A 19,806-nucleotide genomic window follows, 5' to 3' on the forward strand; every position below is an offset into this window, starting at 1 on the left:
GGATTTTAAAAAAGCCCTAGCTATAAAACGCTGGTGTTGATACGGATGACTAAAAGTTTTATAGAACAGTTTAAAACGAAAACACAGAACGTTTCGCGCGGCTTATACATCTCAGGTGTTTTAATAATTTGTCATCCTTGTCAGGCCATGAATGTGTTTGGTTTTCAAGGGGAAGGAGCGCAAAAAAATGAAGATCATTACACAAAAAATTTACAGTGATGGCCTAGGAAGAATTGACGTAAATCCTTACTGCTTATACTTCTAAAACCGGTTGAAGACGATCTTCGTCTTATATATACCCTGAACTAAGCCAATAGTGCCTGTTTGACTGGGAAGAAAACGTAGGTTACAATACGGTATTTTTACTTCAGCTGAAACTGGCCATAGCCTTGCCTAAACTGCGTTTGCACTACTCAGTTAGAATTTGCATGATATTCCGTGAAAAAAAATCAAAAGTTAATAAAATACAATAAAACAAAAGAAAAGAACAACAGCAACAAAACCCGAACTAAAACCTCAAATATGTCGATGCAGGCTTTATCAAGTGACAGTATTTAAGCTAAAAACATACGTTTTCGTAATAACGTTGGAGCCCGCTAATTCACCCAGGAACTGGCAGAGTTTTTGTTTTGGTAAAAACAAAATGGTTATTATTATAGGGTTGGCTTCCACTGTGTTTCAAAGCAATTAATTCTACTTTGAAAGAGAAAAAAGAAATATTTCATCACATCTTTTATTTTTCCATTTGTATTGCATATCAACTGCACTTCCTCAAGTTATAAATTTATTTGTGGCGAGGCGTGCTGAAACTAGCAGAAAACGAAGCTGGAACGAATCATGTAAAAGTGATTTAGTTCAATATTTTTTAAAGTTTATTTTTATACACATGTTAAACCTGATTTTGAGCCCCCAGTAGCTGTTTTCGCTTAATTTCTTCATCTCTTAAATTCATTCGAAAGGTATCAATATTATCCCATAGTAAAGACTGTAAACATTTCAGTTGCGGGACAATTGACAAGAAAGTTTCCTCGATGGGTTCTTTGTGTTTTTTAGTGTCTCCTAATAAGATCCATTTCACTGAAGGCACCTGTTTCACAATTCCAGCGGAACATACGTAAAAACTGCCTTCTTCAGCAGTGACCCAGCAATCAAATCTCAGAAGTATACACTCAGTGTTGAGATTTTGATAAATAAATCTATCTTCAGTTGACAAAGTTCCTGCTCTGGAACAGACTTAGTGTTTGGCACATAAAATAATTACTATGTATGACAGAAGAAAGGGTCAATAAATGTTTGACCCAGGTCAGATATTTGCTTCAGGCTGAACTGATTTAGGCTCCCATCTTGGCAAATCTAAACAAATGAACTCACGCCATTGTGTAAAGAAATACGGTTCCGTCATTGTAAGCCTATGTTACAAGCTAACATCAATTGCAGTAGAGTCTATATGGCTGAATTTTTTCTATAGAAGTGAGCGGGAATGTACAGTAAATTGTACCTTTAACAGATGTTGCTTCTGAAAGACCACTGTGGACCTTCGTGTCCTAAATGAATTAAATCGATGGCATGCTAACCATTTTGCCGCAATGGAACCAAATTTTGAAGCTGAAACTCTCCTCATTTGTTAGGGAATAAGAGTTTCGAAAGACTGCAAAAATAACAAAGTGTATTTACCGGAACTAATAAAGCAAACAGTTGGCAAATTAGGAGATAATTGCTGAAGAGCGGAAAGCTATTCGCCTCCTGGTTGAGATGAAAATCTATTTTGAATTTTCACATTGAATATCATTGCAAGGATTGATTTTTTTCACGTTTTGTAAATGCCATTTTTTTTTCTCGCGTGTGCAGTGAAAATCACTTTTCATTTTCTAAGGGCCGGATTTGACAGAGGTAATGTTTCGAGGAAAAACAAAAGTTCCACGTTTACGTTTAGTTAAAGTTTACGCTTTACCAAGAACACAATGTTATAAACCACAGTAAAATATAAATCGAATACCAAGAAAACCCAAAACACTTGTACCGATGTCAGTAATACATTAAGGAACAATACTTAGCTTTAGCCAGAATCTAAGGATTACCTTTTAAACTCGATTGAAGAGTGAAAAAAGTGAGACTACCCAAGCTGTTGTTCGTTGTAAGCGTTTTGTGAAGATTTCACACCCTGTCAACGCAGGGTTTAAAAAAAGTCATTCGATCGATCAACCAGTGGGTGACAAATAAGGACCCCACGTGCTTCTCACCATACTAGAGGAGCTACGTCATGGTTTGCGCATCTTGAAAAATTTAGGCTAAATTTTTCAAGTTATCATCTCCATCTTTAACCATCCTTGTTCTTCCAGCTGTATTGTTTATTATTATCTCTTTGGTGTTTACTATCTTACTCGACTACTATTTTCAGGTTTCCTTCAATTGAAAGGCAATTTTGCACGTGGCTAAAATAGCTTAAAATGCCCTGACTGAGCGCCATTAAATCTCGCTGCGGGAAAAAACGTGATGTAAGGTCTCTTTAAAAGAATGATCGATTCTCATTCGAATCGTATTGTGCTTTGTAGATAATTAAGATTTCCTACAACAACGTGGGGACAAAGACTGACTGATTTTAATGTTCTCGCTCTTAACATATATATATATAAAAAGATTTAGCAAAAATGGGCAAACTTTGTGATTTTTCCTCAAAATACTCCAAGAAAACATCCACGCAACGCGCGAGTAACATGCGCGGAAAACTTACGCGTGACTCGCATTATTAAAGAATTGTTCATGCTTAGCGTGCGTACGTCGAGTTGTGGATGCATGCGGGAAGTTTGGAGAGCACGAAAGAAGCGTCAGAGTTGCTCGAGGCGATAGCCGAGAGCAGTAGCTTCTTGAGTGCTCTCCAAACTTCCCAAGTGCATCCATGACTCGATATACGCACAGCTAAAAGCATGAACCAATTCTTTTATAACATGGCGACAACAACTTGGGCGCTAAAACATGTTTTATTTGTGATTGACTACAAAGTTCTCACAATGCATGGTGAAGGAAAACAAAGATCATTAGGATCCTAACAGGCCACAATAACTTGAACAACGGTTGAACGAAAACGCTTAACATGGTTTATGAAATTGTCAACGAAATATTCGCTTCTTCGAATTAATTATAATGAAAATGTAGGCAAAGAAAAGAGTCAAAAATACTAAATGAAAATGTAGACAAACAAAATCAAAATACTCAGGTGTAAGTAAACATATTAGCTTGCCGAAAAGTCAAAGGCTCGAAGTAGAGTTTGGATTGTTCAGAATAATCTTCACTTTGCCGAAACTTAAACAAAAGGAACTTGCACTAAACTCGACGGAGATTTTGCAGCTAAATTGAAACTGCACACGTCATCTTATATATACGCACGGCCGTGCGTACATAGAGATTTCGTTCATGATGGCTCAACAATAGGAATTAGATAGGACTAGTGCCCGCGCTATGTTATAAAAACAATTATTGGATGAGGTTTTTGTGATATCCAGCATAATCAAGGTCGAGGTAGGGCCGTAGGGGTTATCAGCCGAAGCCGAAGGCTGATATCACAAAAACCGAACCTAATAATTGTTTTATTGCACATTGAACGAAAGAATTCTTCACTGACGGCAAGCAACACAAAGCGCGCGAACTTGACATGATTACCCTTAGAAATCATGCACCGCGGTCATACATGACATGATTACCCGTGACCTTGAGAGTCCTTGACATGATTATTGTATAATCTGAAGCTAGATGACGTCACAGGCCGGCGCTGATGTTGAAAATTTACTGTACGCTTTCGGCCAATCAGAAAAGAAATAGAGTCAAACCTGTATATAACGGCCCTGTATATGGCGGTCACCCTGTGTATAACGGTCACTGAATAACTTCCCAAAAATCGTCACTTATATTTACTGTTAAATTAACCTGCATATAGCGGTCACCTGTACATAACGGACGCGGTCATAAAATTATTATCAACTGTCAGAAAAAATAGTTGTCTTGGATGCTACAAGGAACTTAGACACGGTGTTGAGTTGTTTTGGCCACGTACCAAATCTCCTTTAAATGGAAGGAACCTGAAAATAATAGTTTACTAAGATAGAAAAACTTCAAAGAGATGATAATAATAAACCATAGAGGAACAAGGGTGGTCAAGGATGGCAAAGATTGACACGGATTGCAAACGACCAATTTGAATAATTTAGGCTAAACTTTCAAGATGTGCAAACCGTGATTGAGCTCCTTTAACTAGATCAGGTGGCGACAGAAGAATTTTTGAAAAAAGCGACAATCGCACGCGGAATGGCAGGTAATTGTCAAGGGGTTACAGCCACAATCCCTGATATCCGTAATCCCTTCAAGAAACATTGGAGCATACCATTAGGAGAGTGGCATGGCAGGAGGAGACACACCTAACTTGCGCACTGCAGTAATGCTCTATTCCAATGTTAAGTAGTAGTGTTGTCATGTCTGTCATGGCATTTAGGAATGTACACACAACAACACATTACAGCAAAGGGCGCCTTACTTTTGCATTACGATCCAGATTTAGAGGATTCAGAAAACAAACTTGCAAGCCTCATAAATTTTATAAGTCTAAAGGTGATGCATGTTCTTTTGTACATGTTTTCTATTAACTTGGCATATTCGCAGCATGCGGACCACCGAGGAAACGCCTATCATCTCTTTAGTAGCACTAAACCATGTGCTTGGGTACGAGTTTTATTACGCCCGAGTGTTTACCCAAACATTTCAGGCAATTTTGTTCACTTAGTTGTCGGTTCACTAGAATCTGGAGAGGAAGTGGCAACCGTATGCTCTTGGCATCTTTTTTCCCAATAAGGAAATAGAGTTCTTGCCTACACTTTACACAGGGGAGCTTTTTCGCTTTTGAAATCCTGCAGAACTAGAGACATTCAGTGATGCTACCGAAAGTGGTAGAACCGTTATGGTATGAAGGAAAAGCTCTAATTTGCTGCAGAGGTCTTACAACAGAGGCAGACCGGAGAAGCAATATTGGCTTAAGTTCCTTGGTATCACTGCATAGCTCTCTTGCATTCGGCCACTCGGGCTCAGTGAAGACGATTTTGACTTAACTTAAAATGTTTGTTTACCCACTTACATGAATTTGTAAACATGTAACAATAAATATCGTTATTGTTGTTACCCTTCAGGTCCAGATTCTTGCTGGCTGCGATTTCTTTCGAATTTCAGCTTCGAAGTAAGTTCCTGTTCTAGTGTTACGCTTTTCCTTGGATTGTTTTTTGGAGTAACAACCTCCGCCATTTCTCCCCGCGCTGCTCGCATGGTAATTTGCATAAAAAGCGGATGTGACATCAGGGACAAGTGATACGTAATAAACAAACGGCTGGAAATCGAGCGTATATATATGAATCCGACGGCAAACAAGTTTTTAATAAAAAAAATATTGAATTTAGCACAACTTATGAATCACAGCTTTACCATACTAGGTAGCAGAATGTATTCACCAAATTTGAAGGACGTAGCTGCCGCTAGAAGACGCTCAGTTAATTTTTAATTTTCCATACATTTGTCTAAGAAAAATTTCCCGCGAACTGCGTCTACGCAGCCAAATTTACAGAAAAATGTATAGAAAATCAGAAAAATAAACTGAGCGTCTTCTAGCCAAGCTAAATCCTTCAAACTTGGTGAATACAATCTTCTGCTTATATATAATTTTAACGTTGCGATTCACAAATTGTGTAAAATTCCATTTTTGAAAGAAGTTATTTGCCATCGGATTCCCAGACAAAAACTGTATTTTCCTACCCGTCAAGATGGCGTCGAAAACCGTAATTAGGCCTACTTGTTTGATGCCATTATTCAGTTTAATATCAACTGATATCAAAAGAGAGTGGTTGTATAGGAACCAATCCAAAAATCGCTGAAAAAAAGCTAAAAACTGTCGTGACCCAACTCATGTTATATTAGTGCATTAAATGTACTGCGCCTTCCTCGTTAACATTGTAAATACAATTCGACACGCAAAGTCTATAATTATGTGGGAACCTTAAGTAACATCTAAAAAACTAACTTCAATAAACATTCTAAAGAAAAAGAAAAACTGGAACTGACATGACTTCGATGTCTTTGTCACTAAAATTAGTATATCGATGAATTGAATGGCTCTCGCCGTATCAGTTCCTTCTCACTGTACAATAATGTATCCCATGGCTTTGATGTGTCTGTCGCCATTATCCGGTGAGAACGTTGCTTCATTACCACAGGTGTTGGAGTTATCGTCTCGCCCTCCTGTACCAAACCCTATTCTGGAATCAGAGGATGAGCAGTCATTTTGCCCGTTACTAATGATGCCGATTCTTGCTTTCGAATGGTATTCAGAAGAACCTACAGCATTGAACCCTTCCTTGTTACAGTTGAGCTGCAATGAGGCCTGAGAACCAATCAGCTTCTTCCACGTGTTACGACCCAGTGAGGTGGTGCGGTATTGCCCGTCAGCGATCAGTGAGTACAGAGAGTTGCCCTTCTTGTTGATGACAATGAAGTTGTTCTGTTGGCCGATCTTCATACCAAGACAGATCTTGGAAAAGGATGTGTTCCAGTAGGTCGGTAGCTTGATCTCTTGTGTGTCAAACCCAGTCTCCCCTCCAGGAAGGTTGAATTCATTTTTATCGCTCCAGTACGACGAGTCATAATGCAAAGTTGTCTGAGAAAGAAAGTTACCAAAAAAAAAAAAAAAAATTAACCCTCAGAGTTATCCACCACTGAAATATTAGACCTTTCTGGTTTCTGGTTTTTCCTGTTCTTCAATATGTAGTATTAACTAACATTATTGTTCAAAAACTTGTCACAATGTCAATATGTCAGACCGTCCTTGCTATCTGTGATCTTTACATAATATTTCTTTTATGATCTACGGTGTCAAAAATTATTTGGAATCGTACTCAAGAAGACTCGTTCGAGTTAGCGATGAAAATATTATTCGTCGACGGTCTGTTGAACAATAATGTAGTTGTAAACAGCCCTTCCAATGAAAAACGTCTGCATACGAGCCAAGTGGCCCACCAGGCCGGCGCTTTTCTCCGATTTCGACTAGGAGGCGACTAGGAATATTTCTACTCCACCTATCCCCCTCCCCCTGGATGGGATGCTAGTCTATCGCAGGGTTACCCCCTGCATAAAGTTCGCCGGTATCTCCTCAAATAGCGAAAATAAAATATAGGTTAATTGACGCCTTCTTCTGCCACTTAAGGTAGCTCAAAACAGTAACATTTCCTTGAGAAGCCTGGGCTCTAACGCGCACTTCAGCGCGAGGCATCACGCGATCACCCGATGGGTCGCGAGATTTAAAGTTTGCAAAAGCATGACTCACAACAAACATGACGGCGCGAGGCCTACTTCGTGAAACTGTGTTCCCGCCAAGTTTAGTGAGCTGTTTGCGATATCACGTAATTTCTTCCTTCGAAAACAAAACATCCATCCTTGAGGCAATTCAAATGAATAAAGCATTCTTTTGAAGCGCTGTGTGATGTTGCGATCGATTTTAATTTTAAAAACAGCAGCAAAAACCTACTCTTCAAGTTTTCTTCGTTCTTTTTACTAGCCCAATCTCACCTTCGGGTATTTATGGTACTCTTCTTCCGCTTATGCTTATGCTTATTCGAGTGAAATTGCGGGAGCCTACCACCTTCAAGCGTGCGCAAAGTGCGATCTTGCAAAGTCGAGATTTTAATTTGCGCATACAACGCGTGCTAAAAATTCCTTATCCACGAAGTCAATACCGGTGACCCTACTTTTTTCATGCAAAAAATTATTCAACAACAAAAGCTGAACGCTTAGGCTTCTTTATTTGTTAATTAAAACACTCGTGGCTATATAATAAAATAATATATATACTTCTTCAGTTCCTTTTCCTAGCGTTCTATTCATTTTATAATATTGGGTGTCTCTTTCGAAGAACATTTAACACTTTTTTTAAATCATTTCACTTTGGAGTCCATATAGGGAACTGCTTTGTTGATTCTACAAACATAAAATTTTAATGTAATAAACGATTTTTTTCCAAAACTATCCGAGGAGAAAGGGTTGCGTGAAAAATTAAACCTTGTGTTGACATTTGCAAAATTAGGTACAGAAACGTTTGCTTAGTCTTCTCAACAATAGCAAATTCATTTCATTCCAGCTAAAATATCCATGTTTAGTTTTACAGATAATGATTCTCGGCGAGTACGAGCAGAGAGGTGATTCATGTGATACCTTGTTTCCGTTAATCTTCATGACCGGTGTCCATCCTCCATCTCCACATTCAAAATTTCCCATGTGACAGAAAACAGAAATTGGTTTTGAGTCAATGTATAACGTAACCAGCTGACTCACGTTGGACCTGTTGCATGTAAATAATTTCAAACGACATTGACTGGAAAAAATTGAGATTGAATTGAGAAAATGTTGAAGAGTTATATTCTGCGTTCTTGTCAATATGTTATTTAATGCTTAACAAGATAGTTTGCATCGTTTCTCTAAAGAACTATAGCTGGTCTATTAAATATGACGGCCAAAATAAAAATTCTAAATTTAACAAATCGAATGTGGCGTAGCGTTGTCTGTACTCTTATCGACAACGTTATGCGTCATCGCAGTGGTCGAAATGTTGTGGACTCACTCGGCTGCGCCCCGTGAGTCCACAACATTTTGACCACTGTGATGACGCATATCGTTGTTGATAAGAGTACAGACAACGCTAAACCACATTCGATTTGTTTTTTACCACAATATCGACGTGAAAGAAAATGTTTTTTTTTTCAGAGCGTGACCAAGAGCGTGACATATTGACGTCAGCAGCGTTGTCTGGACTCTTATCGACAACGGCAAATTAGCCAATCAGTTTACGAGATTAGTAGCAATTGAGGTAAAATACGTATTTCATTGACCGAAAAATTGCTTCCTCCTAGTTTTGAATGAACTCCAATTAGTTGGCCCTCTTTCGTGAAATCTGGTCTGGTTTTAAAGGCTGTTTTAAAAAGTTTATCTCAAAACCCAACTCCAGTTATGGACAGTCAACAATTAAATTTGAAAACGCAGTGCTTTTCAATCAATTTGAATTTCAATCATTATCATGTAACTGAGATTGACTGAGAGAAGGCCAATTCAATTTATCGTTAACTTTTAATTTTCACCCCATGCAGTGCAAATTAAAGCAAGTGTCCGAAATGGTCTCAGTCACATAAAGCACGAGCAATTTAGGATATTTCAACTTATTTCAACTTGTACTCGCCTTCAGGCTCGTACATTTTTGAGAGAATTTTAAATTATCAATCGTGGCATAAATCCTTAATTGTAAACGTATTCATACGATTATCTTTACTTTAAATACTACGGACTTTCGACAAATGGGTAATCATAAAAACTTCTTCAGATAACTTTCCACTGAAGAGCTGTTGCATAAGTGGAAAACTAACTGTGCAGGTGTGAATTTTCAGCGCAAAGATATCGGAAAAGGTCCATGGAACTGAAACTTAAATGTCTAAACAACAGAGCCTTGCCAGGATTGGTTTGTTGGTACAGTAGCTTACTTGTAACTTACCTGTATACGTCGTACAGTTCCTTGCAGGACGCCAGAGCTGAGAAAAGAAAAAGTATGATATAACATAACTCGAAAAAGCTGTGGAAAGAAATTCATATTTCTGATGCAGTCTCATCGGGGGACCAGGAAAGAGTAATTTTCTCCCGTTCACAGCATTTCTCGTTCTCCCAGACTTTCACTCGTGTTTCTATTTTAAAAAACAATTGGATTATGAGCTAGAAATTTCTGTCGCGTGATAGTTGACGAGGGCGTTGCCCTCGTCAGCTATCACGCATAGAAATCGAAAGCGAATAATTTGATTGTTTTAGGATAAATCTACTAGTCGTTCAAAAATTTATCTAAATCTTCTTCAAAGAGACCTCGAAAACGAAAAGAAGTGGCCGAAATTTGGTTAACAAACACAAACTTCGAATTCCACACTACTCACTCTCTACAACAGAATAGCTAGTGAGCAGCGTAGTCAATCAGAGAACGGCATTCGTGATAGAACGTTAGTAGATTTAAACTAAAACTTGATAGAAACACGACGCATGGTTTTTATTTCTTAATTAAGAAGGACTGACTCAACCATCTCTGAAAAAAAGTTCAGCTGACATGCGCAAACCAAATGGAAACAACTCTCAGCGATCATAACGATCACTGGGATGAAAACTTGACAGAAATGCAGTGGTGGTGTTTGATCCAGGTCCTCTCGGGCATTTTTTGCGGTTACTGGCTTTAGCCAGTCACCAATATGTCATCGGGTGCGTAAGCAAGCAAGAAAGCAAGGAAGCAAGGAAGCAAGGAAGCAAGGAAGCAAGGAAGCAAGGAAGCAAGGAAGCAAGGAAGCAAGGAAGCAAGGAAGCAAGGAAGCAAGGAAGCAAGGAAGCAAGGAAGCAAGGAAGCAAGGAAGCAAGGAAGCAAGGAAGCAAGGAAGCAAGGAAGTAAGGAAGTAACATATAGGCCCTTTGCAGCTGCGTCACGTGACCAAATTTTTCCAAGAAAATTTTCACATTATGGGCTATAACTTGAAGAATGCCAGAAACGAAAGGAGCGCATCGAAAATACTAAAATAGCCAAGTTTGAGGCCCCTGGCATTAAAGAGTAAGTTTATACGACCGTTTGAATTTTCGGAAAATTTAGAGGATTTGTATGGAAAATGTTGCTGGAGAGCAAGACCTTGCTCTCCAACAACTTTTTCATACAAAATTCAGACTGTCATAAAATCTCATTCTTTAATGATGGGGGCCTCAAACTTGGCCATTTTGATATTTTCGACATGCTTTTTTCATTTCTGGCATTCGTTAAGTTATAGCCCATAATTTTATGAAAAATAGGTCACGTAATGGCCTAGCTGCAAAGGGCTTATTCCTTGACTATTCGGAAGGTTTCCGAACAATGTTATGAAGTAAAACCGAAAACATGCCGAGATTTAATAATCGATTTTCGCGTTTAAAACGCGAGTTTTAATGAAAATAACTACTTTTTACAGCTTAGAATTGTTATCCTTTCATTGGATATTACCGTTGGAGTAAAACAAATTCGAGTTTTGCGTGGAGTGTAGCAGAAACATTGCCCCGCGGGCCGGCCCCGCGAATCTCTACGATCTGTTACCGCTGACCGCTATGAAGCCAAAATGTACGACAATGCAGACTCGTTTTCCCATGTTCTTCGACATGACGTGACATCGTTTGGATATGTTGGTGAGTAGCCGCAATGCCCAAAAATGTGTCTCACTATTTTTAAGAAAAAACGAAGCTCTTTCAGACTAAGTTAGCTGTTTACAACGGACAAGTCGCGTACCAGAACGCATTTTGAACAACTTGGAATAGTCTAAATGCAGAGTTCTCCTTTTGGTGTCTTGTGTCATGTTAGCTTTCAAAATTGTACGGAATATGTTTGTTTTCTAATCAAATCACGTTCTTATTATTCTAAATGTAGAAAAACGGAAATACCAATACGACGTACATCTTAGTTCGTCATGAAACTCTCTACTTTCAAAGTTACAATCCTATCTACATGCCGCGCATTTTTGATCGATATCAGGGCGATTTTGGACATCGAAAAGCAAACAAATTGTGTTGAAAACAATTAATGAAAGATTGGTGGAGCTTAACGTAATATTTTTGTACAGTGCTATAACTAGTGCCCGTAAAGGACTTCTTTTCTAGGGCTTTATTCGTTTCCACTATTTCTCTGTGTAGTTGATATTGAAATGGGACTGCTCTTAATGTCCAGTAATGTTAGATGCACAATACGTCTGAGACGTATAATTCCGCTGTAACATGTTCGTAAAGTTAGCGCACTAATCGGCCAATATTCAGGGGCGGATCTAAAGGTAGAGTGAAGGGGTTGCGCACCCCTTCCCTCCTGAGATGAAGCCTTCCTTTTCGTATACGCTTTTAAAATTTGTTTACCTCACTAGTCAGTAACGCCATTCCTTAGTGGTGCATCCCTTCTAAGAAAAATCCTGGATCCGCCCCTGATATTTGTGAGCAATAAGTCGAACCCTTTGCGTTCTCGGAATCCCAAGAGAAGTGTGTTCTTATTGATACAGTATAGAAAAGATATTTAGAAGAAGGTTAACAATTATGACAGCTTTTTTCAAATTTATACGAATACACAGTTTACCCGAGCACAAGCGACCATCTCCAGCAAATCCTTCCTTACAAGTGCAGTTATGTCCGCCAACAGTGTTGGTGCAGTTTGCATTCACGTCACAGTCATGGTTGCCGGTGATACATTCATCGAAGTCTAGATAACAAACGGCAAAAAAAACAAAAAACAAAAAAAAAACAAAAAAAACCCCAACCTTTGGCAATGAGAAACTAAAAATGCTCTCATGCTCAAAGAGTAAACCAGGAGTTTCAATTAATGTTACACAAAGAAGCAATCAACAGCAACAAAACGAAAGCTATACTCAATCACATTATACACGACTGGCATGAAAGATAATTGCCAAGAACCTTCTAAGTTCATGTCGCAATGAAGCAAAACTGCTGTTCCATTCCCGGTTGGATCAAGCCAGTACTTGCTGCTAACGCTGCCTTTGCCTTCGCTTGCCTTTATTTCCAGACACGAATGCGCTGGGAGCTCTGGAATGGAACCCAGAGGAGCTTTGATGGAGAAAAGAAATGATGTTACAAGATGTACCAAGTATACAGTAGTTTATGTTATGATAATAAACTTTGTTTCTGTCGAACGAGGATCTACAGGCTGAGGAGCTGCCTGTGGAAATTTCATGTTCTAAAAAAAACATTTATTTGTTTTTCTTTTCAGGTTGTTAACTAACACCAAACCCTCGGGAAAATAACATCTACCAGGCCGGGGAAAATTTAGTTAATATTGAACCAAGGAAGGCCGGCAACTGCAACTATAATTTTACGTCCTTACTTTTGGTGCCCTTTTAAACCTCCTCTTAAGTCCCTAATTGGCGCCGAAGAAGTGAGCATTAGACGTCTGGTTGACGTCCGCCTCTCACAATAGAGAACTTAAGAAACGACGAATTTATAAAAACGCGAAATTCGCGATTGTCTAGATCTCTTCGGTACGCCAATGGCTCTAAAAACGTGCTTATGCAACGACGGCGTTCAATTCCAAATGGAAATACGAAAAATTAGTCGTCGTCGCCCACTTTCGCTAGACAACACAGAACTTGGTCATTTCACGTTGTTGCTTTGACGGCAAAGAAATGTACAAATTAAGATTTATAACGCACGTGCACAGCTATTGCTTTGCTCATGAAACCTTTTGTTTAGTGACGTTCTCGTTGCCGTCGTCGTCGTAGTTGCTTAATCTCCCTAATTACTTGCTTTTGCTAAAGCTTCGTAATAGGTTTGTACCTACCCCGGTTGCTCAAGCGTTTTAAGTAAACACGTGCCGGGTCTGAGCGGAAATGTTCCGGTCTTGCCTCCTTGGTGCGGTTATTCAGTTCGCACGAATTTTCCCCCACCACGTAGTTATAGCTTTGACAGGTGAGTTCTCTTTCACAGCCGATGTCACACTCGTGAAAGGCTCTTACGGGAAACTTTTTAAAGACGAATCCCTGTAGAGCCATCCCATTTATGCTCCGTTCCTCTCTGCATTGCTTACCAGCAGCTACGAAATCCATAAAGAAGCCGGCGAAGAAGAAGAAACTTGGAAAAGTCCACAGCATTTTCCCGGTCTATCAATTTGGGAGAGATTGACCTAGATATAAAATAATGAATTCAAGTGAAATATTCATAAAATTCAAACATCGTTCAGTTCGCAAAGCTTTAGGGGCTGGAAACTAAGGCTTTACGACTCGTAGATTTAACCGATTTTCACGAACCTCCGCCAAAATGTTCCTCGATCACTGTTGGGCTTAACTGGCATTTTAAATACTTCCTCACTTGGGCCTTTCATGTGACGAAGATCGGAAACGCTTGACACACTTTTGTAGTCCGTCATCTGGTAATTAATATGGTACAGATTGTTTGGTCGTTCCCGCGAATACGGAGGCAGGCAATTTAGTGCAGCAAACATTGTCAGTTTTGCGTTTAAAGGCCTGCATGCGTGCGCTTACACATAGATTAAATCTTTAAAATAATTATCCCTTTTGATTCTACATTTTATTTGCTTTACGTTTTTGTGTTATTATTATTATTATTATTATCATTATATATTTTATTAGTTTTTGTTTTCATAGTTTTCTATGATTCTGTAAAAAGCAACACGAGTACGAAATATTCTCTGAAAGAGTTCATTCTAGCACCTTACGTTTTCTGTATTCAGTTTACCTTTGACCCTTGCGCAAAAATCTCTGAAGCGCTAGGCTCTTTCTAGCTGAATGATAAGACGATCCTTGCACCTATATCCTAGAAGTCGGAACAAAACACAAAAACAAAACAAAACAAACAAACATGGCGATGTCAAGACGATCGACTATTTCATCTTGTTTTTTCTCTCCACTTGGTAACCATCTAACTGAAGATTTTGCTGGTTAAACATAAACGAAAAGTTGTCTCTTCCTAGGTGATAGGACCTTCCTCCCTCCATGTCACCAGCCCCTTAATTACACTAACCCTTCTGCTGCCTACCTTTCGGTTTTCTTCTCCAAGAGTTTTGCGGTAGCACAAAAAAGGGATCGTAGATTCCTGCAGGTGCAATAAAATATCAAATATGGATTAAAAGATATGCATTACTTTCTCAATAAAGTTTGCTGTTAATTTTGGTCAATAGCAGGATACTCGTTAGTACCTCGTTGAAAGATAGCAGTTCTTCTAGATGCTGTGATAGTCTTGTATTGAACTGCGTCCAATCACTCAGCCTTAAATGAGCATAAACAGCTGGCACCAGCTGCAATAAGCTGTTATAATGAAGCCTAAATGGTTTTTGCGTGCGGAAGTTTTTGACAGACAACGCGATCATAAACGGGATGTTGAATGTTTTTTTTTCCGTGGCGCCCATTGTCGTCTTTTCACTAAAACTTCAGGCCTCCGCAACTCATTGGTGGAACTGGGGTGAAACGTGCTGGGAGCAAGAACACTACCTCTTGTTGACGTCCATGGTTCTAAAACATCTGCACTTAAAAGGGAACTATCATGAACATAACTCCGACAAGTAAAAACTTAAAAGACATACTTTGAGTCTTTGATTGATTGATTGGCGGATTAATTGATTGAAACCTAAGTATCATACTGGTCTTGCGTTGTTAAAAATTACATTTAAGTGCACCGAAATTACAAAAAGGTTAGGCACGGAGGTAGTGATGTCAAGTTGAAAAAGTCTCGCAGACGTTTTCAAACTATTAATTTTGTGGTCGTGTCGTGCATAACAGTCGCTTAAACTAGTACCAGCTTGTTCTCTCTTCATCACGTCAATGGTAAACAAAGCTATGGTTGTGGCTATTTCTATGCGACCGCGTAAGACCTTTATGTAGTATAATATGTGTGTGTCGTATATGTTTTGTTGTTACCGTTCGTATTTTTTTTATTTGTTTATAAATTTCCAAAACATATAATTACTTAAACAGCTTACAATTCAGAACTCTGCTTTCTACAATTTTCTTCTTTCTCTACAGTACGCTACTTTCACTGCAATACTATAATTAGTTTCAGAATAATTACTCACTCTACAAAAATACGGTACAATACAACTGTTCTTCTTCCTGTTGTTGTTGTTCTTCTTCTTCTTCTTCCGCCATTCTTTGTTTCATCTGAGAAATGATTTTCCCGACAGCCATCAACCTTTGATCGTGATCATTAAGCGTAAGACGCAAACAAACCACACACAACAGTGCCTGGGTTTAGTGATATAAACCATCGTTTTTTTTTTGAGGAATTTTTGGACATGCACTCAGAAAAATCGAACGTACTCAAAAATGAGCCGCAAAGACACCTTTGATAAGTGAATAAAGATGGTGAATTTTAAGACACTTTAAGAAACCTTTGTCTTTGAGTATCAGAATAAACAGGAAATTCCTGAAACAGCCTGGTATCACTTTCCGCAATTTGTCATTGATGTCTTTGGGTACACGTTTTTCTATTCAAAGGGTAGTACGAGTGGTTTCAAAGGAATCTCATATCACAAAATAATAGCTCATATCTCACAATAAGATCTTGGACCGAAGATAATTTTGCGAGTACTTTTTTCGTGCTGGAGGTTGCCGAGAGCAATATTCAGAGACGAGTGTTAGACACTGTGCAGCAGTAAAAAAAAAAAAAACAAAACAAAAAAATAACCATATTATTAATAAAACGCAAGGAGGTACTTTTAGTATATTAACCCGAGATCTTGACACCACGGACCGAGCGCAGCAATATCAGTGCAAATTAAAATAGACCAAGGTCTGAAATTATCCCAGCACTGTCCTCAGATAGTTCAGTTTATAAGAGGTGTATTGTTAGTCTCCTTCGCAGGCACTCGTACCGAAGTCTCAACCCTCCCCGTCCCCCGCGTCTGCAATATTTACTTACCGCTGTAATCTGTGCCTACTTGTTGTATAAGCTGCATCAAATACAGCGTAGCTTGCCGTCTTGATGTTTTCTTTCTCAAGAAAACCCTGACCGGCCATCGATTGGCAGACATTTTGGCACGAACCTCGGCAAGGAAATGAAATCAAGCCAGTGATTGGTATATCTTAAGAAAGGAATTTCTGTCGGTATTACGCGGATACGTGGGGCCGAGTTCGGCCCAAGCGGCTACAAAGGGGATAGAGGATATTAGTTACAGGGTGGCAAGAAGATTGGATTTAACAAATTTACGTCAGGTTTTAATGCGTCTGTCCTCTTATAGATGGTAAATTGCGTCATAACATTGTCAAAGTGGTTCCTCATTAAACCTTGACAATTTTATCACGAAACGTTAGGATTTTTGTTACTGATCTGTTGTTTTCTGTACTAAATTTTCGGTGGCTTCTTTCTACCTTCATCAGAGTTGCAATGTTAAGGTTAGTTAAAACCTCAAAGAAGCAGTACTGGAAGCAGTATCTACAAAATATCTGTCTTTGTCACAGTTAGTAAACTAAAGTGCGAGATCTCTGTAATAATAGGGAAAAACTATTTTTTTAATTCTTGAAGAGACACTTGCAAGCAAAGTCCATAATCTTCCTCTAAGGGAAAATCTTCAAATGAAATGTTCAGCGCTTTGCCTTGTGGGATAGGAATGGAATACATACAGTGCAAATCACTTGGGTAATTGTTTGGATATCCCGGACTTTTCAGCGAGTTGTTTACCACAGAACCACATCCTGTCGGAGAAACTGAAATATGCATTTGTTTAAAAAAGTGAAATGTTAAAAAAAGTGTTATAAATGTTCAACGTTTATAGTGGTCAGTACGCTTAGCGACACCTAGATAGTTTTCAGGCATGCCCCTTAAACTGAAAGAAACAAATAGCAAATAAACATAATATCTTTGTCACCATTTGCAATTTGCCTTGCAGTAAACTCCACTATTCCATGTGTTCGCCTTTACTCGCATTTTTCTGAAAAAATGAAATTTTATTTGAAGAACTGTCTTCTTACCTTGTACAGCGATGGCGTTGTCCTGTTCACGCCATGCCAACACGAGGACGAGAAAATAGTGCCAATAGTGCCTGTTTGACTGGGAAGAAAACGTAGGTTACAATATGGTATTTTTATTTCAGCTGAAACTGGCCATAGCCTTGCCTAAACTGCGTATACACTACTCAATGTACTGTTTAGAATTTACATGATATTCCGTGAAAAAAAAAATCAAAAGTTAATAAAATACAGTAAAATAAAAGAAAAGAACAACAACAACAACAAAACCCGAACTAATACCTCAAATATGTCGATGCAGGCTTTATCAAGTGACAGTATTTAAACTAAAAACATACGTTTTCGTAATAACCTTGGAGCCCGCTAATTCACCCAGGAACTGGCAGAGTTTTTGTTTGGGTAAAAACAAAATGGTTATTATTATAGGGTTGGCTTCCACTGTGTTTCAAAGCAATTCATTCTGCTTTGAAAGAGAAAAGAGAAAAATTTCATCGCATCTTTTAGTATTTTTCCATTTGTACTGCATATCAACAGCACTTCCTCAAGTTATAAATTTATTTGTGGCGAGGTGTGCTGAAACTAGCAGAAAACGAAGCTGGAACGAATCATGTAAAAGTGATTTAGTTCAATATTTTTTAAAGTTTATTTTTATACACATGTTAAACCTGATTCTGAGCCCCCAGTAGATCTCTTAAATTCATTCGAAAGGTATCAATATTATCCCATAGTAAAGACTGTAAACATTTCAGTTGTGGAACAATTGACAAGAAAGTTTCCCCGATGGGTTCTTTGTGTTTTTTAGTGTCTCCTGATGAGATCCATTTAACTGAAGGCACCTGTTTCACAATTCCAGCGGAACATACTTAAAAACTGCCTTCTTCAGCAGTGACCCAGCAATCACATCTCAGAAGTATACACTCAGTGTTGAGATTTTGATAAGCAAATCTATCTTCAGTTGACAAAGTTCCTGCTCTGGAACAGACTTAGTGTTTGGCACATAAAATAATTACTATGTATGAGAGAAGAAAGGGTCAATAAATGTTTGACTTAGGTCAGATATTTGCTTCAGGCTGAACTGATTTAGGCTCCCATCTTGGCAAATCTAAACAAATGAACTCACGCCATTGTGTAGAGAAATACGGTTCCGTCATATGCATTGTAAGCCTATGTTACAAGCTGACATCAATTGCAGTAGAGTCTACATGGCTGAATTTTTTCTATAGAAGTGAGCGGGAATGTACCTTTGACAGATGTTGCTCCTGAAAGACCACTGTAGACCTTCGTGTCCTCAGTAAATTAAATCTATGGCATGCTAACCATTTTGCTGCAATGGAACCAAATTTTGAAGCTGAAACTCTCCTCATTTGTTAGGGAGTAAGAGTTTCGAAAGACAAAAATAACAAAGTGTATTTACCGGAACTAATAAAGCAAACAGTTGGCAAATTAGGAGATAATAGCTGAAGAGCGGAAAGCTATTCGCCTCCTGGTTGAGATGAAAATCTATTTTGAATTTTCACATTGAATATCATTGCAAGGATTGATTTTTTTCACGTTTTGTAAATTGCATGTTTTTTTTCTCGCGTGTGCAGTGAAAATCACTTTTCATTTTCTAAGGGCCGGATTTGACAGAAGTAATGTTTCGAGGAAAAATAAAAGTTCTACGTTTACGTTTAGTTAAAGTTTACGCTTTACCAAGAACACAATGTTATAACTCACAGTAAAATATAAATCGAATACCAAGAAAACCCAAAACACTTGTACCGGTGTCAGGTAATAAATTAAGAAACAATACTTGGCTCTAGCCAGAATCTAACAGTTACCTTTTAAACTCGATTGAAGAGTGAAAAAAGTGAGACTACCTAAGCTGTTGTTCGTTGTAAGGGTTTTGTGATTTGCTACAACAACGTGGGGACAAAGACTGACTGATTTTAATGTTCTCGTTCTTAACATATATATAAAAAAAGATTTAGCAAGATTGGGCAAACTTTGTGATTTTTCCTCAAAATACTCCAATAAACATCCACGCAACGCGCGAGTAACATGCGCGGAAAACTTACGCGTGACTCGCATTATTAAAGAATTGTTCTTGCTTAGCGTGCGTAGATGCAGTTATGGATGCATGCAGGAAGTTTGGAGAGCACGAAAGAAGCGTAAGAGTTGCTCGAGGTGATAGCCGAGAGCAGTAGATTCTTGCGTGCTCTCCAAACTTCCCAAGTGCATACATAACTCGATATACGCACAGCTAAAAGCATGAACCAATTCTTTTATAACATGGCGACAA

General features: G+C 38.6%; 3 protein-coding genes and 1 pseudogene across 3 annotated transcripts in view; all 4 read right to left on the reverse strand.

Annotated features, from left to right (window-relative positions):
- Nucleotides 1-19,806, reverse strand: part of LOC145481893 (uncharacterized) — a 287,663-nt gene that overhangs the window by 198,029 nt on the left and 69,828 nt on the right. The window lies entirely within an intron of this gene.
- The window catches only part of LOC145481850 (uncharacterized), a 51,085-nt pseudogene that overhangs the window by 20,092 nt on the left and 11,187 nt on the right, over nucleotides 1-19,806 (reverse strand).
- On the reverse strand, nucleotides 6,167-8,395 carry LOC145482935 (putative skeletal organic matrix protein 5). Its single transcript, XM_081461572.1, has 2 exons — nucleotides 8,236-8,395; nucleotides 6,167-6,685 (listed from the first exon to the last, which is right to left on the reverse strand). The coding sequence occupies exons 1-2, from the start codon at nucleotides 8,296-8,298 to the stop codon at nucleotides 6,167-6,169; spliced, it is 582 nt and encodes a 193-aa protein (XP_081317698.1). The 5' UTR covers nucleotides 8,299-8,395.
- LOC145481899 (uncharacterized) lies at nucleotides 12,410-13,697 on the reverse strand. Its single transcript, XM_081460462.1, has 2 exons — nucleotides 13,388-13,697; nucleotides 12,410-12,657 (listed from the first exon to the last, which is right to left on the reverse strand). The coding sequence occupies exons 1-2, from the start codon at nucleotides 13,695-13,697 to the stop codon at nucleotides 12,419-12,421; spliced, it is 549 nt and encodes a 182-aa protein (XP_081316588.1). The 3' UTR covers nucleotides 12,410-12,418.

This window comes from Orbicella franksi, chromosome 3, assembly GCF_964199315.1.
Source record: "Orbicella franksi chromosome 3, jaOrbFran1.1, whole genome shotgun sequence".
In the NCBI taxonomy this organism is placed as follows: domain Eukaryota; kingdom Metazoa; phylum Cnidaria; class Anthozoa; order Scleractinia; family Merulinidae; genus Orbicella; species Orbicella franksi.

Excerpts from the sequence above, each read along its gene's own strand:
- LOC145482935 (XM_081461572.1), bottom strand. The coding sequence starts at position 8,298 with ATGGGAAATTTTGAATGTGGAGATGGAGGATGGACACCGGTCATGAAG. Across the intron at positions 6,686-8,235 it reads TGAAGATTAACGGAAACAAG|ACAACTTTGCATTATGACTC; the intron begins GTATCACATGAA and ends TTTCTTTCTCAG.
- LOC145481899 (XM_081460462.1), bottom strand. The coding sequence starts at position 13,697 with ATGCTGTGGACTTTTCCAAGTTTCTTCTTCTTCGCCGGCTTCTTTATG. Across the intron at positions 12,658-13,387 it reads AAAACGCTTGAGCAACCGGG|CTCCTCTGGGTTCCATTCCA; the intron begins GTAGGTACAAAC and ends TCTCCATCAAAG.